Source organism: Acinonyx jubatus, chromosome C1 (assembly GCF_027475565.1).
Source record: "Acinonyx jubatus isolate Ajub_Pintada_27869175 chromosome C1, VMU_Ajub_asm_v1.0, whole genome shotgun sequence".
Classification (NCBI taxonomy): domain Eukaryota; kingdom Metazoa; phylum Chordata; class Mammalia; order Carnivora; family Felidae; genus Acinonyx; species Acinonyx jubatus.
This window is the reverse complement of record NC_069381.1, coordinates 102957683-102982434: the sequence shown is the minus strand read 5'-3', so window position 1 is coordinate 102982434 and position 24752 is coordinate 102957683. Positions and strand designations below refer to the sequence as shown.

Here is a 24752-nt window from a genome sequence, read left to right as displayed (position 1 = left end):
GGAGCGGCTCGGCGACTACTGGCCAATAGTGGAACGGAGAAGAGTCGCTACTGTGAACAACTCTTTATTTGAGAGGGTGGGTGGCTCTTAAAAGAGCCTTTGATTTCACAGGTACCCCTTTGCCACCAGGGCTGGCTGAGCTTCCGGACGCCGGCCTCACTTGCCCTTTGCCTTGTGGTGGCTCTCCGTCTTCTTGGGGAGCAACACGGCCTGGATGTTGGGCAGCACGCCGCCCTGGGCGATGGTGACTTTGCCCAACAGCTTGTTCAGTTCCTCGTCGTTGCGGATGGCCAGCTGCAGGTGGCGGGGGATGATGCGCGTCTTCTTGTTGTCGCGGGCCGCGTTCCCCGCCAGCTCCAGGATTTCCGCCGTCAGATACTCCAGCACCGCCGCCATGTAGACCGGCGCGCCGGCCCCCACCCGCTCGGCGTAGTTGCCCTTGCGCAGCAGGCGGTGCACTCGGCCCACCGGGAACTGCAGGCCAGCGCGGGACGAGCGCGACTTGGCCTTGGCGCGGGCCTTGCCTCCTTGTTTGCCACGGCCAGACATGACGGCAACGCTCACCGCGACCACCTCCCGCTTGACGGCCGAGAACAGTCGCCGCAAACGCCGCCGCTTCAGCCTTTTATAGGCAGAACCCGGATTGTCTACGGGGCACTTTGATTGGCTAAGGCAGATCTCTGTTCTGACGACCAATAGGCCGGCTCGGCCAGAATCCGCTCATTTACATAATCTCGTCCCCCTCGCAGGAGCGCGGCCGAAAACTCGCGAATCACGACGCAGCGTAACCAGAACCTTAATTTGCGTGGGGCCTCTTTAAGTACCGAGTCGCTTCCGGTAGCCTCGGCCCTACGGTGGGGTTTGCGTTCCCGGTGGTCGGCGTCCGTGCCTTGTGCTCGCCGCTATGCCCGAGCCGGCAAAGTCCGCCCCCGCGGCCAAGAAGGGCTCGAAGAAGGCGGTCACCAAAGCCCAGAAGAAGGACGGCAAGAAGCGCAAGCGCAGCCGCAAGGAGAGTTACTCCATCTACGTGTACAAGGTGCTCAAGCAGGTGCACCCGGACACCGGCATCTCGTCCAAGGCCATGGGCATCATGAACTCCTTCGTCAACGACATCTTCGAGCGCATCGCCGGGGAGGCCTCCCGCCTGGCGCATTACAACAAGCGCTCGACCATCACCTCCCGGGAGATCCAGACGGCCGTGCGCCTGCTGCTGCCCGGCGAGCTGGCCAAGCACGCCGTGTCCGAGGGCACCAAGGCCGTCACCAAGTACACCAGCTCCAAGTGAGTCCCTGCCGGGACACGGCGCTCGCACGGGTCGCCGGCCGCTTGACTCCAAAGGCTCTTTTCAGAGCCACCCACCTTCTCGGGGAAAGACGCTGTTTTTCCCTATTTCAAAATGTTATTTTTCCATGCTATTTATTCTTTTTAATATCAGCCTTTTCCTTTGGATGACAAGAAAGGACTCTAAGATTGGACCTGATTCTTCTAACATTGTGGAGAGCTAGAGTACGTGTATTTGTTCTCAAAAGTAACTCAGCTTTAACAGCGAAGCGGTCAGCAATGCATGGCAGTCAACGTGTAAATATACTCATGATTATAGAAATTAGTGCTAAGGAGTGTTTGCTGTAAGGTAATTAGCTTGAATCTGTTTATTGTAATTGCATTTTTCTTTGGAAAATTAATGTGTTTGTAAACATGGAAAGCAGTACTTCTGAAACCACGCCCAACACCCATAAATAAATTTTTCTCGGTACCTCGATATCTTGAATCTGTGGTTGAAGTAATTTCTAGTTTACACACTTTTTGCCCCAATTCGGTGTTTCAGGTACACTGAATCGGTACGTATTCACTGCTCAAATTGAAGACGTTAAACTGTCAGAATAAGATAATGCAAAAGCCACTCATTTATAATAAACCCTTCTTGCTCAGGTTGATAACCTACATTCTCCATAATTGTAGTTTTGTTCCAACCTGGATAAGGCAGGAGGAAAGAGGGTTTACAAATCCAGAATCTGGGCCTGTTAATCATAAAATGTCCAGAAACATTGTTAAAACTACTTAGGCCTTAAAAATGTGTGCTTAGGGGCACCTGGGTGGCTCAGTTGGTTAAGCGTCTGACTGCGGCTCAGGTCATGATCTCCTGATGTGTGAGCGGGGGTTCAACCTTGGGCTCTTCTGACCACTCAGCCTGGAGCCTGCTTCAGATTCTGTGTCTCCCCCTCTCTCTGCTCCTCCCATGCTCATGCTCTGTCTCTCAATAATAAACAAATGTTAAAAAATAAATTAAAAAATACCGTTTGCTTAGAGCAGTTCATTTTCTTTTTATCTGAAAACGGGCACTAAATATTAGAGAATAAAAAGGTCTTCTCCATTTCTGAGTTAGATATTTAAAAGCAGTGTTTCCTAAAACAGTTCAAAGGCCATTAGAGCCTGAATCAATCAGTGGGTTTATCCCTTAACCCCCACATACTTCCACTGAACCCAAATCACTGGGGCACTGTGATTGGTGGGGTGAGAACCTCTGGGACACACCAAGTGATTCATGTTTCATAACCGACATATTGGCTATGTAGTTGACATGTTATTTGGTAACAATCTGTTTGCAGTTTTCAGTTACCATCCAGACATTTCCTTTTTCCTAAATTGTCTTTTCCCAGAATTATTCATAATATTACATACAAAACTAGCTTCATTTTTTCTCTCATTAATCCAGGGCACCAAATATAGCATAAGACTTTGCCTTTCTACTTTTATTAAGGTTTGGAAACACATTTTAAAGAGGTCAAATGAGAACAAAAAATAAAGTACTAAAAGGCACAAAAATGAAACTTTATGAAAAAAAATTAAGCACACTGCAAGTGTCCTAGCTCATCCCCTTGCTTATATACTTTTTTTATGTACCTACATAAAATCTCAGATATTATTGGCAGACCGTCCTATCTGCCCTGCCCAATTAAAAAACGGTAACTTATTTCCTGGTATTGTGCTAAAGCCATCCCTTCTTTCCAATGCTTAGGTCTCAGGAAACATTTCCCTACTTTTGCACATGTCTTGCTTGGACCTACTAAGCAATTAGAAAGAAGGCCAAAGCTTGAAAAGTTCAGGTAAATTATGGAGATGGGGAAGGGAAAAGAAAATAGGGGAAGGTTTGCATTTACAGGGTAGGAATATAATGAAAACATATTAAGAGGCACACAGGGTGTTGGGCAAATACTGTAATTATATGTGGGGGAGGGAGTGGTCACCTTTGGTTCTGAAGATTCTCCAGATATGGGTAGGAAAGCAGAAAACAGCAAATTCTTAAAAGTGGAGGTGACTCATTATAACTGTATTACCTATCAATAGTTCCCTTTAGCACCGGTGTGAAAGCAAAACAAATATCCTGTTCAGGCTCCACTAGGAGTATTTTTGCACACAATTTCCTGCAATAAGGGAGAGGGGGAAAAAAACACATTTTGCACCCTCAGATAAATAAAACATGCTGGGGTGCAGCAGTAAACAGAGAAGGAAAAGTCGCTATCCACATAAAGCTATATTTTAGTTAATGGAGGCTGAAAACAAAAAAATGAAAGAAATGCATAATAATATAATATTCAGGGGAATGTATGTGTTATGAAGTACCACAGAATATGGAAAGGAGTGTGGACAATAGGTCTGATCTGTTAATATTTGAGCAGAGGCCTGAAGAAAGTAAGATAGCCATAGGCTATCTTAGAGAAGAGTATTCTAAGAACTGTGTATTCTAAAATCCAGTGCAAAGCCCCTGAGGCAGATACAAGTTTAGAGAGTTTAAGGAATAAGCAATAAGCAATAGTGTGGCTGAAGCACAGTCCACAAAGGAAATATCTGCAAGGAGAAAAGATCACAGAGGTAGTTGACAGATCATGGGGGCTTCATAGGCCATGGCAAAGATTTTGTCATAAAGGAGTTGGAGTGCCTTTGGAGAGTTTGATCAGAGTAATGACATTATTTGATGTTTTGTTTTTTTTAAAGCTCATCCAGGATGCTATGTTAAAAAATAGACTATAAGAGAACAAGAGTAGAAGCAGGGAGAATTTCAAAGAGGCTACAGTAGTAGTTCAGGAGAGAGAGAGGTGGTACCAGTGGAGATCTGAGAAGTAGTTAAGATATATTTTGGTATATTTTGAATATATTTGATAATATATTCAAATGTATTTGATAATCTTGGACATATTTTTAAATTGATGAGCTGAATGTTATGACAGGAGAAGAATAAAAGATTAATTGCAGGTTTTTGGCGAGAGCACTTGGAAAGAGCTGCTATTTACTGACATGAGAGATGAGAGATTTGGAGGGAGAAATCCAAGAGTACTGTTTTGGACAAAAATTGTGAGACTCCCGGTAGCTATCCAAGTGGAAATATCGAAAAGGAAATACTAAATTCCCAAACAGGAATATGATATATGAGAATCTGGAGTTCAGGGAAGAGAAAGGGGTTAGGTGTATAAAGTCTGGCTCTTGCTCTGTTGTAGATGATCTACCCTTTCTTTTTGAAAGCACTTAGAATCACTATAACACATCAAGATACATTTTCTCCCTGAAAGTTACTTAGCTGTGGTCTCAGGATGTGACTAAATTCCCCTATCCAACTCCACTTTCAACCTCAGATTTTAGAAGACAGAATAACCAAATGTCTAAGCCCATGTCATTTGAGCATCCTTGGACTGGTGCTATCACTTAAGTCATCGTTACCACTAATGACTATAGCAAGTATGATAAACAGGTAACATTCAAAGTTCTGGTTAGTATATGATCACCGTCAAACATTCATAAGCCTTTTGATGAGGTGAAAAATCTTACACATTCATGATGAAATTTTATCAGGGTGCGCCTGGGTGGCTCAGTCGGTTAAGTGTCCAACTTCAGCTCAGGTCATGATCTTGCGGACTGTGGGTTCGAGCCCCGTGCCAGACTCTGTGCAGACAGCTCAGAGCCTGGAGCCTGCTTTGGATTATGTGTCTCCCTCTCTCTGCCTCTCTCCTGCTCACACCTCTCTCTCTCTTTCAAAAGTAAATAAACATTAAAAAAAAATTTTTTTAAAGAAATTGTATCAGTTAACAGATTTACTGCACAAACAAAATGGGATGTCTATGAAAGCTGTTTCTGTAGTATTTAAAGTCTTTAATTGTAACTTTTAAAAAATTTCTGAAGGAGGGGGGAATTCAAACCTATAGAAAAGTTTGTGGATGTTCAACCATTTCTTCATCTAGATTCACCAATTGTTACTATTTGCTGCATTTGCTTTATCACCTTTTTTTAAAGATTTTATTTTTAATTAATCTCTACACCCAACATGGGTCTCAAACTTAACAACCCTGAGATCAAGAGTCGCATGTTCTATGGACTGAGCCAGCCAGGTGCCCTGCTTCATCACTTTTCATGCACACATGTTTTCTAAACAATTTGAAAGTAAATTGTAAGCATCTTGACACTTCTCCTTAAACACGTCAGCATGTCTCCCTTAAAAATAAAGACATTCTCCTATATAATTACATACCATTATTACATACAACACATTTAATAATGACTTAATATTAAATAACACACAATCCATATTCAAATTTCTCCAACTGTCAAAAAATATCCTATAATATAGTTGTTGTATTAACTTCCTATGGCTTAATTAGAAAGTCTTTGCAGATGTAACAACTTGCAATTGACCCTTGAACAACAAGGATCTTGGGACACTGACCCCTGAGCAGTCAAAAATCTACAAATGAATTTTGATTTCCCCCAAGCCTACTGTTGGCTGGAAGGAATCCTCTCCAATAACATTAGTCATTAACACATATTTTGTATGCTATATGTATTATATACTATTGTCTTATAATAAAGTAGGCTAAAGAAAAAATGTTAAGAAAATCATAAGGAAGAGAAAATATATTTTGAGCCCTGTGCTGTATTTATCGAAAAATATGTGTACAAATGGAACCGTACAGTTCAAGTGTGTTGTTTAAGGTCACCTAAGTGTATTAAAAACTTTGTGGCTTAAAACACACACATGTATGCTCTTACATTTCTGGAGGTCAGAAGTACAAAATCAGTTTCACCAAGTGGAAACCAAGACTGCTCTCTCCAAAAGCTCTAGGGAGAGAATCCATTTCCAAACATTTTTGAAAAGCTTCTAGAGGGGGCTTTTTTTGTTCCTGGTCTCTTCTTTCCTCTTCAAAGCCAGCATCACATCATCTTCAAATCTCTCTCTGCTTTTATCACCTTCTTTCCCTTCTTGGCTTTCTGCTTTACTCTGATAAGGACCCTGGTGATTACATTTGGGGTTCCCGCAAAGAATTGAGGATATTTTCCTATTTCCAAATCATATCAGTAAAATCCCCTTTGCCATGTAATATTCACAGATTCTAGGGATTCAGATGTGCACATATTTGGGGGCCATATTCAGCTTACCACAGCTATTGACTGCTGTTATGGGTTGAATTGTGTCCCCTGAAAAGATGTTGAAATATGACTCCACAGTGCCTTAGAAAGTGGCCTTATTTGGAAATAGGGTCTTTGCAGAGATGTACAGGCATGTCTCTGAGATCCTGTGGGTTTGGTTCCAGACTACCGCAAGCGACTCCAATGACATTTTTGGTTTCCCAGTGCATATAAAAGTTATGTTAACACTATACTGTATTTTATTAAGTGTGCAATAGCATTATGTCAAAAAAAAAACCACCCTGATATACATACACCTTAATTACAACATTTTATTGCCAAAAAATGCTATCACATGAGCTTTCAGCAAGTTGTAATCACTGATCGCAATCACCATAACAAATATAATAATGAAAGTCTGAAATATTGTGAAATTACCAAAACGTGACAGAGACACTAAATGAATAAATGGTGTTGGAAAATGGCGCAGACTTCCGCATATAGTGTTGCTGCAAGCCTTCAGTTTGTAAAAAATGCAGTATCTACAAAGCACAATAAAATGACATATGCCTGTAATCAATTTAAAATGAGGTCATCGGGGTGGACCCTAATCCAATGTGACTAGTGTCCCTATGAAGATGTAGAAACACAGGAAGAAAACTGAGCCAGAAGTCAGAGTTATGCTGTCACGTGTCAAAAAATAGCTGAGGCTACCCAAGGTGAAAAATAAGCAAGGATTCTCCTTGAGAGCCTTCAGAGGGACAGGACCCTAGCAGCACCTTCAGATTTCTAGCCTCCAGAGCTATGGCAGGATAAATCTCTGTTGTTTTAAGTCGCTCAGTTCATGGTACTTTGTTATGTCAGCCCTAAAAAACTAATACAAATACTACAATTTTAAATAATAGAATTATATTAAGTTTTTATTTTTTTAATTTTTATTAAAAAAATTTTTTTTTTTAATATTCATTTACTTTTGAAACAGAGAGAGACAGAGCATGAACGGGGGAGGGTCAGAGAGAAAGAGGGAGACACAGAATCTGAAACAGGCTCCAGGCTCTGAGCTGTCAGCACAGAGCCCGACTCGGGGCTCGAACTCACAAGCCGTGAGATCATGACCTGAGCGGAAGTCGGACACTCAACCGACTGAGCCACCCAGGCGCCCCTTGTTTAAGTTTTTAAATCACATCTGTGATTTGTTTAAATCTCAGACATTCCTTCTTTATGGTAATATTAACCTCTGGCCCTGGTCACATACTGATTTTAACACTTGGAGACTTACTCCAAACATGTAGTTGGAGCCCCTCTATTTTTTTCTTATCTACCCTATTTATCCGCTGAGACCTTTCAGGACAAAAGGACTATCATCTTTTATGCTGGGAAATTATGTGCTATTATTTCTCAAATATTTCAAGAGTCAAAGTAGTTGAAATAAAATACATCAGGCAAACAGGCTTAACCGGATATCCGAAGGAACAGCAGGGCTCCAAGGTTGGCTGAATTCCAAGAGTGGCTCAGAACACTGATCCTCCCCTGAAGATGTTCCTTCTTCTAGTGTTGTCTACAATTCTTCTTTGCCTTCACACCCCAGAGCACTCCATCCTCCTTTGCCCTTCAAAGAAACTTCTTTCCCAAAAGATAAAAGCAATCTACATTCCCTTACTCAGTTACTTCAATTTCTGAAATGTTTGTGCTAATCAGATTGGTCTAGATTTCTGAACTAATCAATGTGCAAAGGGGGCTGGGATTACACTCCAACCAATCAGGCCAACCCTGTAGGATTTGTTGTCTGGGAAACACATGTGGCAGTGGTTCTCAAATTTCCCTGCCCGTTAAAGTCACTTGGAGAGCTTTTTAAAAATCACCCAAGTGCAGGGGTGCCTGGGTGGCTCAGTCGGTTAAGCGGCCGACTTTGGCTCCGGTCACCATCTTGCGGTCCGTGAGTTCGAGCCCCGCGTCAGGCTCTGTGCCCACAGCTCAGAGCCTGGCGCCTGTTTCGGATTCTGTATCTCCCTCTCTCTGACCCTCCCCTGTTCATGCTCTGTCTCTCCCTGTCTCAAAAATAAATAAAAAGTTAAAAAAAAATTAAAAAAAAAATCACCCCAGTGCAGACTGTTAGATCCCAAACCACTTAGATAATAATTTCTGGGGATGTCATCCAAGCACCAGTACTTTTTAAAGTTCTCCAGGTGATTACAATAGACAGTCCAATCTGAGAAACACATAAGGGATTAGGTGGATTCCTTAATGAAAATCAGGACGCTATTAGAAAAACAGAATAAGAAAAATAAATGCTACAGTAATATTATTATAGGACTATCAACTACTAAGTTGTATTTCATGACAAACACATAAGAAAAAATAACATTTTCAAGAATACATTAAAGCTGGGCACCTCGGTGGCTCAGTTGGTTGGGCGGCCAACTTCAGCTCAGGTCATGATCTCACAGCTGGTGAGTTTGAGCCCCCCCATGCGGCTCTGTGCTGACAGCTCATAGCCTGGAGCCTGCTTCAGATTCTGTCTCCCTTTCTCTCTGCCCCTCCCCTGCTCACATTCTGTCTTTCTCTCTCAAAAATAATTTTTTTTTTTTTAAAGAATACATTAAGGAGTCAAGGAGAAATAGTCTGGAAGAATACTTTAAGGTGATAGTCCTTCATCCCCATTCCTCTGTGTTTGTGTTCTTTTCCCTGAGTACTACATGCACTCTCAAATTGCCAATGCCATATATCCACCTGAATATTAAAAGCTTCTCAAATTTGACTCAGAACTCTAGATCACTTTTCAGTGCCCCAAAAGCCATACCTCCTCCCAATATTCATCCTCATTAATAGCACCAGATGTTCAAATAAAAAACTTAGGGGTTTTGCTTTTAACTACATCTTATTCCTCACCCAAACCTATCACTTTTACCTCCAAAATCTAATCCTAATTCCAACATATTTAACCATCACATTATCATTGTACTCCAATCCAACAGGTCTAGACTACCAGTGATTCTCACACTTTAGCAACCATCAGAATCAGCCAGAGGACCTGTTAACACTGATTACTGGGGCCTGAAATTTTCATTTTTGATGGATTCTCAGGTAATACTGACGCTGCTCATCTGAGACCAGACTTTAGTAATCACTGCTCTACTTCACAACACTGCTATATAGCCTAGTAGTTGGTTTTCTTGCTTCTACTATGGACAACCTAGAATCTAGATCCACTAAGCAACCAGAGTAATTTTTTTTTTTTTTTTTTTTTTTTTTGGTAAGGAGCAGCAGGCAGAAGTTTATTACAGATCAGAAAGTATGAATAGTATGAAGTCTCTCTTTACAGAGAGGGGGCATTTACAATGCCCCCAGAGTATTCGTTAAGGCTAATGAGGTCATGTGTGCAGATCCTTGCCTAAAACAATCCAAGAGTTCCCAAAACACCGAGAACAAACTCTCAAGCCAATCTAACTCCTTTTCACTTTCCCAGCCATATTGGGGCTTTCTACTCGGCTAGCATTTTACACTCTCCTCCTTCAGAAATTACGCATATGTTGTACCCATTCTGTGGAAATAGCCTTCAAATTGGACAAGCTTTTCTAATAATTCTCATCACGACCATATATTAGGCAATTCTGAGGATTTGCACCAGCATTAACGGTTACTAGGTATCAAAATCCGCTTAAATCTTCCAATGAATGAAAAAAAAAAGAGCAGGTGCTCGTGAATCAGGGATACCGAGTCAATGAATTTGTCAGAACTAAAACTAAAAGTTATCCTTTTTAGTTCACAACTCTAAAACACATGATGGAAAGACTTAAGTACCACCACCGTTTTACCAATTGGGAACACCAACCAGATAGTTGGTTGCACCTTTGTTAACCTGACAACTTCCTTATCCAGCATAAATAAGTTAATGAAAACAAACACAGCATTTCTCAACGTTAACGACTTAGCAACGCACACGTTCAACTCTACGCAACAAAGCCAAAGCCAGTTTCAAGGGAGGTCCTCTACAAGCCAAGTAACACCATTTCCCATTACGTTCTTCTACCGAACTATACAGGAACTACTCCATCATCTAACTAAAAAAGAAAAGGAACGGTCACTTGTGCTTCACAAAAGAATTCAGTCTACTGAAAGAAAAACCCCAAAGGCAAACTAAGAACCATAATAGAGAAAACGAACAGCGTCTTTCCCCGAGAAGGTGGGTGGCTCTGAAAAGAGCCTTTGGAGTCAAGCGGCCGGCGACCCGTGCGAGCGCCGTGTCCCGGCAGGGACTCACTTGGAGCTGGTGTACTTGGTGACGGCCTTGGTGCCCTCGGACACGGCGTGCTTGGCCAGCTCGCCGGGCAGCAGCAGGCGCACGGCCGTCTGGATCTCCCGGGAGGTGATGGTCGAGCGCTTGTTGTAATGCGCCAGGCGGGAGGCCTCCCCGGCGATGCGCTCGAAGATGTCGTTGACGAAGGAGTTCATGATGCCCATGGCCTTGGACGAGATGCCGGTGTCCGGGTGCACCTGCTTGAGCACCTTGTACACGTAGATGGAGTAACTCTCCTTGCGGCTGCGCTTGCGCTTCTTGCCGTCCTTCTTCTGGGCTTTGGTGACCGCCTTCTTCGAGCCCTTCTTGGCCGCGGGGGCGGACTTTGCCGGCTCGGGCATAGCGGCGAGCACAAGGCACGGACGCCGACCACCGGGAACGCAAACCCCACCGTAGGGCCGAGGCTACCGGAAGCGACTCGGTACTTAAAGAGGCCCCACGCAAATTAAGGTTCTGGTTACGCTGCGTCGTGATTCGCGAGTTTTCGGCCGCGCTCCTGCGAGGGGGACGAGATTATGTAAATGAGCGGATTCTGGCCGAGCCGGCCTATTGGTCGTCAGAACAGAGATCTGCCTTAGCCAATCAAAGTGCCCCGTAGACAATCCGGGTTCTGCCTATAAAAGGCTGAAGCGGCGGCGTTTGCGGCGACTGTTCTCGGCCGTCAAGCGGGAGGTGGTCGCGGTGAGCGTTGCCGTCATGTCTGGCCGTGGCAAACAAGGAGGCAAGGCCCGCGCCAAGGCCAAGTCGCGCTCGTCCCGCGCTGGCCTGCAGTTCCCGGTGGGCCGAGTGCACCGCCTGCTGCGCAAGGGCAACTACGCCGAGCGGGTGGGGGCCGGCGCGCCGGTCTACATGGCGGCGGTGCTGGAGTATCTGACGGCGGAAATCCTGGAGCTGGCGGGGAACGCGGCCCGCGACAACAAGAAGACGCGCATCATCCCCCGCCACCTGCAGCTGGCCATCCGCAACGACGAGGAACTGAACAAGCTGTTGGGCAAAGTCACCATCGCCCAGGGCGGCGTGCTGCCCAACATCCAGGCCGTGTTGCTCCCCAAGAAGACGGAGAGCCACCACAAGGCAAAGGGCAAGTGAGGCCGGCGTCCGGAAGCTCAGCCAGCCCTGGTGGCAAAGGGGTACCTGTGAAATCAAAGGCTCTTTTAAGAGCCACCCACCCTCTCAAATAAAGAGTTGTTCACAGTAGCGACTCTTCTCCGTTCCACTATTGGCCAGTAGTCGCCGAGCCGCTCCTGGCCTCTCAAATCTTGCGCCTCAACCATCTCCTAGATCTTACTTAGGACTCGAAGGCAGGGAGAGGAGCCAGAGCCCGTTGGGCGCAGCCACGGTCGACTGCGCTAGGAGTAGTACTGTTGGGTGGCCCCCGGGCTCCTCCGTCGGGAGTGGGTGCCAAGTACGCGACTCCCGGGCTCGCGAGGCCTTTGCCCAACACACACGTGCACCCCCAGTCGGCAGGGGAGCTGGCAGTTTGCGGGAGTGTGGCGGCCCTGACCTTGGCTTAGCTGAGCCGGCTGTCTCGAGTAAAAGTGAGGGGGCCGCCTTCGCAGCGGAGAGACAGGTCCCCGCTTGGGTTCCCGGAGGCGGGATCTTGCGCTCGGGAGGCGAGGGGGTGGGGTGAGGCCGACAACTTTCCCATCCGAAAAGTACCGACAAGGCGGGAAAAGAAGCTCCATCACACCAACGAGGGGGCTCTTGGAAGGGGACAAGGCGCTTTGGGGGGCGGGAAGCAAACGGAAGAGTGAGGTTGGAGTTGGGGAGCCCGCGAGGGAAGGAAGAGGGTACTGCGCGGCAAAGGGGTAAAAGGGTCAGGGAGGAAGATTCGGACAGAGTTGAGCTCAAAAATGAGCCCCCCCCCCCCCCCTCCCTCCCCGCCCGCCGAAAAGAAAGGAAAAACAAGGTAGGAGAAAGACTTGGCGAACTGGAAAGTAGAAAGCGAGGCGAGTGGGCGGGGTAGGGAGGATTCTGCCCAGGCCAATGAGTGATGCCGGGACGGGTGACGTCACAGCCAATGGACAGCCAGCGCGGGACTTTCAATTATCGCCCCGCCCGATCGGAAGAAGACGGTGCCTATAAAGAGTGCGGCGGCGGGCCGAGGCCCCGTTACTCTCGCTGCCGCTGCGCTGGTGAGTTGGTGTTTTGGTTCGCTATGGCCCGTACAAAGCAGACCGCCCGCAAGTCGACCGGCGGCAAGGCCCCGCGGAAGCAGCTGGCCACCAAGGCGGCCCGCAAGAGCGCGCCCGCCACGGGCGGCGTGAAGAAGCCGCACCGCTACCGGCCGGGCACCGTGGCCCTGCGGGAGATCCGGCGCTACCAGAAGTCCACCGAGCTGCTGATCCGCAAGCTGCCGTTCCAGCGGCTGGTGCGCGAGATCGCGCAGGACTTCAAGACGGACCTGCGCTTCCAGAGTTCGGCCGTGATGGCGCTGCAGGAGGCGAGCGAGGCCTACCTGGTGGGGCTGTTCGAGGACACGAACCTGTGCGCTATCCACGCCAAGCGCGTCACTATCATGCCCAAGGACATCCAGCTGGCCCGCCGCATCCGCGGGGAGCGGGCTTAAAGTGCGCGCTCGGCTCGAGGTTCCATCCCATCCAAAGGCTCTTTTCAGAGCCACCCACGACGGCACCTGAAAGAAGCTGTGCCACTCGTCTCCGCTCTCTCCCGGCCGACGCTCTCCTACTCTACCACCTCCTCTGTACAAAGCAGACCCGGCCCCCCCCACCCCCCCCCCGCACCGCGCGGATGAGGCACCAGAACCGGGTAAAGCTGAGGGTCTCCCGGCAGGTAGCTCGCAGGGCCACGCGCCGAGTCCAGGGGCGTCCCGTCCCGTTTGTTGGCTCCCTTTTTCGGGTGCGGCCAGGACCCCCACTTCGGCCTCTGTGGGGCGGGCATGCGTGCTCTCTTCCTGGGGTGTCCGTATTACGTGCCCCACGGTGGCCCCGGGTTGTAAGCTGTCGGGACAGGAGACAGGAGGGGCCTTGGGCTCCAGGACGGGCCGAGACGACGAAGAGTCCCTAGGGAGCGGTCCGGACTCGGCTGGCCCGGCTTCTTCCTCAGCGGGAGCGGTGCTCCCGCGGCCTCCACACCCCCGCCGGAAGTGGCCCCCAGAGGCGCGGCGCTCCGGCTGGTGGGCGGGGGCAAATCCGCCACCCGCCACCTTGGTACCGCCAGGTTTCTGCTAGGTCGTCGTCGGGATTCCCAAACCCTGCCTGCACGTCGGGTGTCGGTAACGCCCAGGTTGCCCCGGGCAGCGGGACACTTAGCGGGTGCCATTCATCCCCTTCACCCACTTTGTCAAAACTCCCTTGCTCGCCGCAGCGACGTTGCCAGAGGTCTCGCGCTCTGCACTTTCTCACCCCGCCTTTCTCCCCCCGCCTCGCCCCGCCCCGCCCTTTGTTTTGAATGCCAAGGAACCTTAAGGAAGAAGGTAGGGTTGGGCAGCTCCGGGCAGGAACACACAGGACAAAGAGGGTCTGGCTTGTGTGGCCCAGCATTCAGCTCTGACAGTCCTATGGGTTTCGCTAAAACAGCGGCGGTGGGAAGATGGACCGGGATTCAAAGGCCTCCTCAACACGACACCACTCCCCGGGAGCTCTGCCTGGTCGGTATCCTTCCCTGCTCACGTCCACAGCAGGAGACGCGCGATTCTTCCAGGAGGACAACCCCACATGCAGAGACATTTGAGGAGTTTTGTGCAGGTACTTGAGTTATCCAGCGCGGGGGCGCTCAGTAGTTCAAGCTCTCGGGCGGCTGGAACCAAGGGAAGGCAGAGCACGCCCTGCTCCCTTCCCCTCCTTGCCCACGTCTGTCTGCCCCAGCATCTGTGCGGGCGGAGGCTTGAGTTTCTCTCCGAGGGGCCACTCTTATTACACCAGATGAAATGGAAGTCTTCTCGCCTCTCGGGGTCTTAGAAATGAGTCTGTTTACCTAGAAGAGTGGGGCAGGACCTCGGGAAGCTGGCGTTACACGAGCGAGCACTCAAACACCAGCGGCTGTGTGCGTCTCAGATGACACCTCTTATCCTTGATCGTCGTTTATGTACACCCGGAAGAGACCAGAGTTGGTGGTTTCGTTCACACAGAGACTGGTGAAAATTCACCGAGGGGAACAGAAACAGGCAGAGATAACTTTTGAAAACTTTTGCCCTTTGCAAGGAGTGTGGGGAGGAAAGAAAGAGAGAGAGGAAGGAAGGAAGAAAACTTTTTCTGCTCCTGCCAGAGGGTCCTCAGTTTTCAGCCCCAGACTCAGAGATTTTCAGAATAGGCCCTGTGACCGGCTGAATTGTGTCTCTCCTCCCCGCCCCGCCCTCCCCCCCAGCAATTCCTGTGTTGAAGCTCTAACTCCTAGTACCTCAGAAGGTGACTGTATTTGGAGATAGGGCCTTTGAAGAGGCATTTAAGTTAAAATGTCATTAGGATGTGCTCTCATCCTGTATGAGTAGTGTCTTTTTTATAAGAGGAGATCAGGACACAGTCAGCACAGAGGGACGACCATAAGAGGACACAGTGAGAAGGCAGCCACCTGCAGGCTAAGGAGAGGCCTCAGAGGAAACCAAACCTGATGACATCTTGATCTTGGACTTCTTAACACAAAAAAAGGTTTTTTTGTAAGTTTTTATTTATTTATTTTGAGAGAGAGAGAGAGAGAGAGCACCAGGGGCGGGGGTACACAGAGAGAATCCCTAGCAGGCTCCATACAGCGCAGAGTCCAACGCGGGTCTCCAACCCACAAACGGTGAGATTATGACCCGAGCCAAAGTCTGGCACTTAACCAACTGAGCCACCCAGGTGCCCCTTGATCTTGGACTTCTAGCCTCTAGAGCTGGGAGTCGGTAAATTTCTGTTGTTTAAGCCAGGCAGTCTGGTGTCTTGTGAGGGCAGCCCTAGGAAATCAATACAGGCCCCATGGTCTCTGCCCGGGGCCTCATTCCCTGCTCAGACCAACAGTACGTGACGGGATCCCCTGTGACTTAGTTATAAGCAGAAGTAGCAGTGACTTGGAGCTCTGCAGGGATGACCCCTTTGCAGCCCGCATCTCTTGTCCGTTGAAATTTGTTTCCAAAAGTGCAGCCTGAAGTCTTCAAAGGGAGAATTACGTTCCAGAGTGGCAGAGCCCTTAGTGGCTCAGCAGACCCCTGATTTCCATGCCGGAGCCCTTCCTCCTCAGGATCCCATGCCTCAAACTGATACTACATCAGCTTCAACCAACCTAAAATACCAAAGATGCCCAAGACCTGCCCGTGGCCCTGAGATTTGAGAACAGCCTGCGGGCATCTGCCGTGGCTAAGGCAGTTCAGGGATTCCTGGCTTAGTGGGAATGGCTATGATCTGCCTTCACCCCTCTCCTCGCGTTTCTACCCACGTGTGCTCCTCCCACCACAACAAGTGGAGCGCTCGCTCCCCAAATCCACGATTGCAGGGTGTGGAAGGAAAATAGGAAAGCAGAGGAGGAAGAGCACGGGGGAGTTAGGACCTGGCCCCTCACTGGTGCGGGACAGTGGTGGCCTTCCCTGGGTGGTCTTAACTGGTTTCCTGTCAAAGGTGAGCCCTTCAGAGGATGGACCTTGTCTGCATCACTAATCTGCCTTTCAGCGCTTCTACACAACAGCAGGTCTGGGTCTTGACAGTCAAAGAGTGCTCCACTCAGTCTGACCGACTGACAGCCTGACATACTGAAAGGGCTTTCTGGGGTACAATCTGAGGCTCTCGGGTGGCTTGGGCAGCATCTCGGGCCCAGGAGTGGCTGCACAGACCCTGGAACCTGTGATGTTGCTTACAGATGTCAGTCCTTTCTGTCCTGTGTTAGCCTCAATATCACACTGCTTTACTTTAGCAGCCAAAGCAACTCTAGCCTCAACAAGTCTCCCTGTCTGAACCCCAAAGGGAACTTTAGTGGCATTGTTTATACCCAGTCAGGAATAGAATAAAATCCATGTTCCTGTGACTGTAAAAGCCTACCCTCCCAGCAATCTTTCCAATCTTTTTGTTTGTTAGGAGAACAGCGCAACCGGGGGACATCAATAGAAGAGAACAATTTATTTTTATTTTTTTCAAGTTTTTTTAAACGTTTATTTATATGAGAGAGAGAGAGCTTGCAAGCGGGGCAGGGGGAGAGAGGAGTGGGAGACAGAATGTGAAGCAGGCTCCAGGCTCTGAGCTGTCAGCACAGAGCCTGATGTGGGGCTCGAACTCATGAATTGCGAGATCATGACCTGAGCCAAAGTCCGACACTTAACAGACTGAGCCACCCAGGTGCCCCGAAGAGAACAATTTAAAATGTAAGTTTTCACATTTAATATTTTCTGGACTTAAATCGTTTTCTACCCTCAGATGAGAGTTAAACGATAGTTAAGGGCAAGGTAAATAAATGCTCTTCCTGTAATAATTACCTTCTATGTGGATAGCTCGGTTGCAGGAAATGTCTACCTCGAACCTGGGATTTTTAAGAAGTGAAAAACAGTGTCTGTTCAGATTTAAATCTGCCTTAGGGTAGTGGGGGACGGGTATGTGTGTATGGGTAGAGGTAAACGATGAGGTATGGCCCTGTTGACATTACCCTTTGCTTCCTTGGAAGAGGAGTTGGCCTCTGGGTTCACACCCTCTCCTGGTCCTCCTTATCCTTCTCCACGTCTGCACCTCCACCTCATGTCCTCCTCTATCTCTGCCAGGCCCATCAATATTCCTGGCCTTGGCTTTGTTTTCCCCTGCAACTCAAGTGAGATCATGGATTCCCTGCCTGCCATATCTCTGCCTCCCTCAAGTGCTCCCGAATTGGTATCTCCTGCTGAGCCCACCATCCTGAGCTCCACACCAACATTTCTAACTGCCTGGTGGCCAGGTCCTTCTGGATAGGTGCTTCTAACTCAGCATATTTCCAAAAGAGCATCATCTTGCTTCCCAAAGCTATTTTTCTCCTTCCATGTTCCCCATCTTACTGAAAGATACCTTCATCCCCCAGTCTGTTTAGGGCAGAAGTTCCTTCTTCTTCCCCTCTGTCCAAATTTCATGAGTCACCAAATGTTATGACATCTACTTTCTGACTTTCAGTTCCATCACTCTTTCTGTATCCATCCATGGTCCCTTCGTTAACTGAGGCCCCCACCCACCCTGATCTGGAAGATTAAGTGTCCAGGCTAGACGCTCTGCCCTGCCACTAGGCTTCCTGTCTGTGTGAGAGCTGTCTCTTTTAAAGAACATTTTTTTTTGAGCCTGTCACTCTCATGCTTTAATTTTTTCCACCTCCTTCCTGTTCCCTTCAGGTTAAAATCCACCTTCTTCTGCATAGTAGTTCAGAGCAATGGAGGTTAATAACTAGTAGGGACTCTGCAGTTAGACAAACCTCAATTTGATGGGCTTGCCCCTATAACAGGTATGTGACTTTAGCAAGTAAATCTCCATAGGCCCCACATGTCCCATTTGTAAAAGGGACAATAGCATCTTGCTAATAGTGTTTTGGGAAATATTAAAAGTGTGTCTGGTCCAGAACAAAAATTCAGTTAATTGTAGCTACGCTGTTAACCGTGATTAAATGGCAAAGATCCCAGGAAGAAGTAATAGACCTCTAGTTGGTGGTGTTTCTCAGAGCCTCCCTGGCTTTCTGGTGCTCCGCCAGCCAAACAAGTGGGTTCTAGCCCCATAGAACATCTGCAGTCCCCAAGTATACGATGTCTTCACACATTCCATTTCTTCTGTCTAGAATTTTTCTGTCCTCCCCCTTTTTGTAGCCCCAAAGAACCCCCACTCGTTCTTCAAGACCCAGCCTTATGTAGCCTCCCCTCCCCCTTCTCTTCTTCGTCCTCACCTCTTTGGGCCCTCGTCTTTGCCTCTCCCTCTTACACCCCTTCCTTATACCCCTTCCTATACTGTACCCTCAACATGAGGCCAGCAGCATTCCTCAGGGGGAAGATCATCTTGTTTTCTCTCTCTTTGGTCCCTGTGGCATTAGCACCCACGTAGTGCCTGGCGTGCCACACGTGGTCAGGCAACGCTTGGCGAGGGGCCTGCTTCATCTGCCCTTTGACTCTTGCCTTATATGAGAGAACTGGGAACAAGAAGCTCTAGCTTTTAAGGTCCTTGCAGTCACAGATCAAGAGCAGGTCTGAACTGGACCTCCGCAAAGAACCTCCAGGGTCCTTGTGGGGGGGTGTCCTGGAAAATGGGAGCAGGAAACTGCCCACGGGCAGGGTGTCTGGAAAAACTGCTCCTATGATAGTAACTGAGAAGAGTTCACTGAGATACTCCCATAATCTGTTCCTCAAAGCAGATGATCTGGAGCAGAATGTCTGTCTTTATTTCCCCAAGACATCAGATTCAGCCCTGCTGATAGGATTTGTTTGAGATGTGATAGGAGAATGGGGGTGATCAGTGCAGAGAGAGTAAAGTGTACATAGCAGAAGTGGGCAGAGGAGGAAGGATGGAAGAGAAGGGATAGAAAATGAAGTCCAAGGTCCTTGCTGCTACCAACTGGGGCAGAGGCCTGAGGCCTTTGTGGTAGGACCAGGACTCCTACCCCTAACCAGGGAGAGTCTCCAGAGAGAAAAGACTGGGATCTCCATTTCCTCATGTGTAAAGCAGGATCATAATTGTACCCACTTCAGGAATGTTACAAGGATGAAAAGAGACCGTACAGTTCATACAAAATGCTTGGGACAGAGCCTTACATGTGGTCATTCATCAGTATTAATGATATCATTAACATTGACAATGTAAATATTAGTGACATTAATGTGAATTGATGTAAGTCCAAGTTACAACCATGTCATAAAACATAAAATTGATGAATAATTTTAAATACGTGACGAGCTTCTAGACTGTGTGGCCCAGGCAGTAATAATATCCAGGTTCCTAGATGGCTGATAGCTCATGTTTCACTCACCTCTCCTCTCATTCCATTTCACAATAACCCTGGGAGGCAGGAAGGGATTTTTTTTTTTTTTAATTCCTGTTGAATAGTTGATGAAACATAACCTGGTGAAGGAAACACACCTGGGAATGTGGGTCACCCAGCCAGAAAATAGCCTTGAACCTGAGTCTTGTATTTTGCTTTTCTTTTTGTAGTAAATTCAATTCTTCAGAAGAAAAAAGCAATACCTGCAATAATTACATACAGAGAGATACAATATCACTGTATCAGTAGCTCTGATTTCTGCTGACTTCAAGCCACAGTAAGATACAATTTTACAATACTACCTACTGCATATTCACCCTCATCTAAAAATCAAAACCAGTTGTACAAAAGGATTTCCCCCCACCACGGGATGCACCCTGATATTTTCAATCTTATTTTGCTTCATTAATAAAAGATACTGGCTCCCATTTTCTTTTTTAATTTTTTTTTAACATTTATTTATTGTTGAGAGACAGAGAGAGACGGAGTGTGAGCAGGGAAGGGGCAGAGAGAGAGGGAGACACAGAATCTAAACCAAGTTCCAGGCTCTGGGCTGTCAGCACAGAGCCCAATGTGGGGCTCAAACTCACAAACCATGAGATCATGACTGGAGCTGAAGTCAGACACTTAACCGACTGAGCCACCCAGGTGCCCCACTGGTTCCCATTTTCTAAATTGACTTTACCACCTGCTAATGGGTTATAACCTGCAACTGAAAACCACTTGCGATAGAGAAAATTACGAAGAACAAAGTAAAATCCCCACTCAGATGCAAAAATTGTTCTTTTGTTGAGCAGGAGTCCCAGCACCTCTCAGACCTGGAAGCATGTGTATGCGCTTACAGAAATGGGAATCCGTTCTTCAGACCGCATAAGAGTACATGCACTAGAATGGAAGGCATGCTCTGGTAGGTGGCAGAAAAGGTGCAGAGGAGTTCTCCGGAAGTTCAGAAGGAAAGGTCACTTCTAACCGCGGGTATCAGGGAACGCTTCCTGTAGGAGAACTCAGGCTGAGGTAGGGAGTCTAACCCAGGCAGGGGAAGCAGAAATAGGGAGAACTGTGCATGGTGGCTGGTCCACGGGGTGGGGCCAAGGCCAGGAATGGGAAATGACTTTTCAGTGGTGGGGACTTTGAGGCCAGCTTAATGGGAGTCTTTTTGGGGAGTCAGCGTGCCAAAGTGGGGGGGAGGTGCAGATTTTATTCTGTAAACAGTGTAGGAGAAAGGCTTACAAAAGAGGAAGCAAAATATTTAACATACATATGTAGAGATGCTCAGAAATATTAGTGATAAGAGAAAAGCAAATTAAAGCAATAGAAGATGTCACTCTACTCTGGATACTCTGGGAAATATTGGAAAGTTGGATAACGCCAAGGCTTAGCAAGGATGGAGGGCCTAGATGGTCGGTGCCCTGCCGGTGGGGTACGGACAGATGAGGGCAGCCATTCTGAAAAGCAGCCTGGTGTTTCTTAGGCCAATTGAGGACACACATGCTAGAAACCAGCAATTCTGTTTCTGGATATTTATTTGAAAAATCTCACGCAGGTCTATGAGGGCACATGACAAGGATGATGGGACGTTAGAAACAATATGGGCATTAGTACTGGGAGAGTGGATGGAGAAAGTGCGGTGGATTCACTCAATGGAGGACTGCAGCAGGAGGAAACACATAGGAAGGACAGATCTTTGGGGCTCAGTTGGTTGAGTGTCCAACTCTTGATTTTGGCTCAGATCATGATCCCTGCATTGTGAGACAGAGTCTTGCATCAGGCTCCACACTCAGTGTGGAGTCTGCTTTAGATTCTCTCTCTGTCCCTCTGCTCCTCTCCCCTGCTCACACACTCTCTCTTTCTCTAATTAAAAAAGGAAAAGGGACAGGTCTTAAAAACATAGTTCTAAGGGAAATAAGATAATACATGGAATTTGATTTATGGGGTGCCTGAGTGGCTCAGTTGGTTAAGCGTCCGACTTTGGCTCAGGTCATTATCTCATGGTTCAATGGTTCAAGCCCTGTGTTGGGCTCTGTGCTGACAGCTCAGAGCCTGGAGCCTGCTTTGGATTCTGTGTCTCCCTCTCTCTCTGCCCCTCCCCCATGCATGCTGTGTCTTTCAAAAATAAATAAAACATTAAAAAAATAATAAAAATAAATGGAATTTGACTTAAAACAATACTATTTATGTAAATTAAAAATACATTAGGGGCACCTGGGTGGCTCCATTGGTTAAGCAGCTGACTCTTGATTTCCTCTCAGGTCGGGATCTCATGATTTGTGAATTTGAGCTCTGCGTTGACAATGCAGATGCCTGCTTGGAATTCTCTCTCCCTCTTTCTCTGCCCCTCCCACCTCCCAAGTTAATAAATAAACTTAAAAAAATACATTAATATATTTTACAGTCATACATAGAAACAAAAAGAAACTTTAAACAGTAGTTTTCTCTGTGGAGTGAAGGGATGTTCAGGAAATGAGGATAAAAGAGAACAAGGGAGGGAAAGTTTTGATATTTTTGAACGTAGAAGATTGCCTGGGCCTGGATGGGGGAACGGACAGAAGGAGGTTGTTGTGGCAAAAAGTAATCAAAGATATCTCGAGACTGTCCTGCCTGAGTGACTATTGGAGGACCCTGCCATCTTCACAGGAACAGGCAGCCAGGGGCAGGGGTGGGGGGGGGGGGTGCTGCTGAGGGGTTCACGTCAAGCCACGCTGGGTCAGAGCTGTCACCAGGCAGTGGCAAGTGGCTGTGTCCTTCAGGCAGCTGGGAATGTAGATCTGGAGGTAGGTCTAGAGACCCAGCTGGATTCTCTCATCTGCCCTTAGGAGCTAGAGAAACACTTGGGAGTTCCTGGGAAGAGCTTCCAAAGAGATGGCCCGAAGGACAGGCCTCTTAGGAACATCTATACCAATGAGGGATCTGGTAGGAAATGGAAGCTGGCATAAAGTTTTGTCTCGAAACCAGAGGAAAAAATATAATGAGAAAATTAGACCAGATGAGGTCCTTTCCATCATCCACATGGAATGGTTTCATTAAATGAATATGGCAAATGTATTCAAAGATCCTATTATTTGCGATTTGAAAATTTTAAACAAATATTTTAGTAAGATTCAGGAGCACCAGGATGTATCAGAGAATGCCAAGTTATTCAAGCAGCTTAAATATCAGTTTCTTGCTTTGAAAAATAAAGGTATTATTGACTTTGTGGGGTTGTTCTGAAGATTTGAAATGGTACATAGTAGGTATTCAATAGATAGGAACTATTATGCATTCTTTTATTTAAAAATTCAAATCAGGGGCGCCTGGGTGGCTCAGTCGGTTAAGCATCTGACTTCATCTCAGGTCATGATCTCAAGACTCATGAGTTCGAGTCCCGCGTCGGGCTCTGTGTGGACAGCTCGGAGCCTGGAGCCTGTTTCGGATTGTGTGTCTCCCACTCTCTGCTCCTCCCCCACTCACACTCTGTCTTTCTCTCCTTCGAAAATAAATAAACATTAAAAAAAAAAGTTTTTTTAATTCAAATCGAACAGAAGTATCTCAATTTAACCCAAATGCCCACTTCAAATTTAAGGGAACCAGGGGCTTCTGTGCCTCTTGTTCTCACCATCTCTTTTTCCGATCTTCCCCAGTCCTGCTGCCACCATTCTTGGCCAGTGTCTCCATAGCTTACAACAGCCTCCTAACTGGTTTCAGTTTCTCATTCTCTGCTCCCTGCAATCCATCTTGCACCCAAGAGTTCACCCTCAACTTGCTCAGAATCAACACAGATCTGCAAGCTTTATTCCATTGGGTCTAATCTCTGCCTGGTCTCAACGTTCTCCAAGAGTCAGCTCTTTAGGGTATGCTTAGCTGTGGTATTGTGATGTATAATAAAAAATATATATTTGGTCTTTGTCCCAATTAATCTCTCTCTTTCTTTCTATATTATATATATATATATATATATATATATATATATATATATATACTTCTGTATCAATCTGCCTCATTTTTATTTAAGGATGCACAGTTTTTCATTTAATGGATGTTTCTTTAAGTGTATTTGTTTTTTTTTAGAGAGAGCACCAGCAGGGGAGAGGGGCAGAAAGTGAGCGAGAGAGAGTATCCCAAGTAGGCTCCGCACTGATGAGGGGCTCGATCCCATAAACCGTGAGATCATGACCTGAGTGGAAATCAAGAGTCACTTAACCGACTGAGCCACACAGGTGCCCCCATTTAATGGATGCTTTTTAATTTATTTGCTCAGACTCATGTTAATGGATATTTAGGTGTTTTCCAGATTTTTACCACCAGAAACACAACTGCAATTTATTATCCTTGTGCATATAACTTGGGGGTACATTTTTCAGTAATTTTGATGGCTATTGCTAAATTGTCTTCCAGAAGTTTTGGTACAACCGGCTTCGGACATCAGCAAACTTAAATTTGGCCAGGTTGTTATTTGGGTCTGACTCTCATAGTCCTTCTCAAACATCAGGATGAGAACAAAGTTAGATGCTTCCTGATCTTGCAAACTTTCTTTCTTAAAGTAGCAGGTCCTCTCCAGCCCACCAGGGCTAAACTGTGAGCTTATGAGTAAGTTTCCTCGGCCAGGTTTTGATTTTGGGTTTCTGTTTCTTTCATTGAGAATCTTTTTCCTTTCTGCTCTTTCTTTGCTACTTTGTTTTTGTGTCTAATGTTTGAGACGTTATTACTATATTTGGTCTTATTGCATTGTGAAGCAGTGGAAAATGAAGGATGTCAACAGGATGTCCTCCTCGGCCCTTTCTCACCCCATTCCAGGTGGGTCCTTGGCTCTATAGGCTCAGAAATTTCATTTTCTTGTTAGCCTGGGTAGGTGGGCTCTGAGGACCTAGATCCCACTGACAAGACTCTCAAGGGACAAATGCATAAACCCTAATAATAATTATTAATAGGTAGTAGCATTTATTGAGTCAAAGTGCTGCTTTATAAATATGAATACATGTTATCCACATAAAACCCTCACACAGTAGGTGTTCTTTTCCTCTTAAATGCTACCGAGAAAGAAAATGAGCTTCAGAGATTAAGGGATTTCCCACGGTTTCACTGTTAGTAAATGGTGAAGTTCAGATCCTACCCTGAATTGTCTGGCTCTGGAAATCATGCTCTTAATCTCCAACAAGAAACATGATTCGTTCCTTAGCTCCCTGCAGGCAAA

At 46.8% G+C, this 24752-nt stretch overlaps 4 protein-coding genes across 4 annotated transcripts; 2 read left to right on the top strand and 2 right to left on the bottom strand.

The window, feature by feature from the left end:
* Positions 1–48: 48 nt before the first annotated feature.
* LOC106988033 (histone H2A type 2-A) lies at positions 49–691 on the bottom strand. The gene has a single exon (XM_015086419.3). It carries the CDS (start codon positions 547–549, stop codon positions 157–159), a length of 393 nt encoding a protein of 130 aa, XP_014941905.3. The 5' UTR covers positions 550–691; the 3' UTR covers positions 49–156.
* A 67-nt stretch (positions 692–758) lies between these two features.
* On the top strand, positions 759–1430 carry LOC128313981 (histone H2B type 2-E-like). Its single transcript, XM_053214730.1, has one exon. It carries the CDS (start codon positions 905–907, stop codon positions 1283–1285), a length of 381 nt encoding a protein of 126 aa, XP_053070705.1. The 5' UTR covers positions 759–904; the 3' UTR covers positions 1286–1430.
* A 9075-nt stretch (positions 1431–10505) lies between these two features.
* LOC128313974 (histone H2B type 2-E-like) lies at positions 10506–11187 on the bottom strand. Its single transcript, XM_053214725.1, has one exon. The coding sequence runs from the start codon at positions 11029–11031 to the stop codon at positions 10651–10653; it is 381 nt and encodes a 126-aa protein (XP_053070700.1). The 5' UTR covers positions 11032–11187; the 3' UTR covers positions 10506–10650.
* Positions 11188–11244: 57 nt separating this feature from the next.
* Positions 11245–11887, top strand: LOC128313973 (histone H2A type 2-A). Its single transcript, XM_053214723.1, has one exon. It carries the CDS (start codon positions 11387–11389, stop codon positions 11777–11779), a length of 393 nt encoding a protein of 130 aa, XP_053070698.1. The 5' UTR covers positions 11245–11386; the 3' UTR covers positions 11780–11887.
* Positions 11888–24752: the final 12865 nt, after the last annotated feature.

Excerpts from the sequence above, each read along its gene's own strand:
- LOC106988033 (XM_015086419.3), bottom strand. The coding sequence starts at position 549 with ATGTCTGGCCGTGGCAAACAAGGAGGCAAGGCCCGCGCCAAGGCCAAG.
- LOC128313981 (XM_053214730.1), top strand. The coding sequence starts at position 905 with ATGCCCGAGCCGGCAAAGTCCGCCCCCGCGGCCAAGAAGGGCTCGAAG.
- LOC128313974 (XM_053214725.1), bottom strand. The coding sequence starts at position 11,031 with ATGCCCGAGCCGGCAAAGTCCGCCCCCGCGGCCAAGAAGGGCTCGAAG.
- LOC128313973 (XM_053214723.1), top strand. The coding sequence starts at position 11,387 with ATGTCTGGCCGTGGCAAACAAGGAGGCAAGGCCCGCGCCAAGGCCAAG.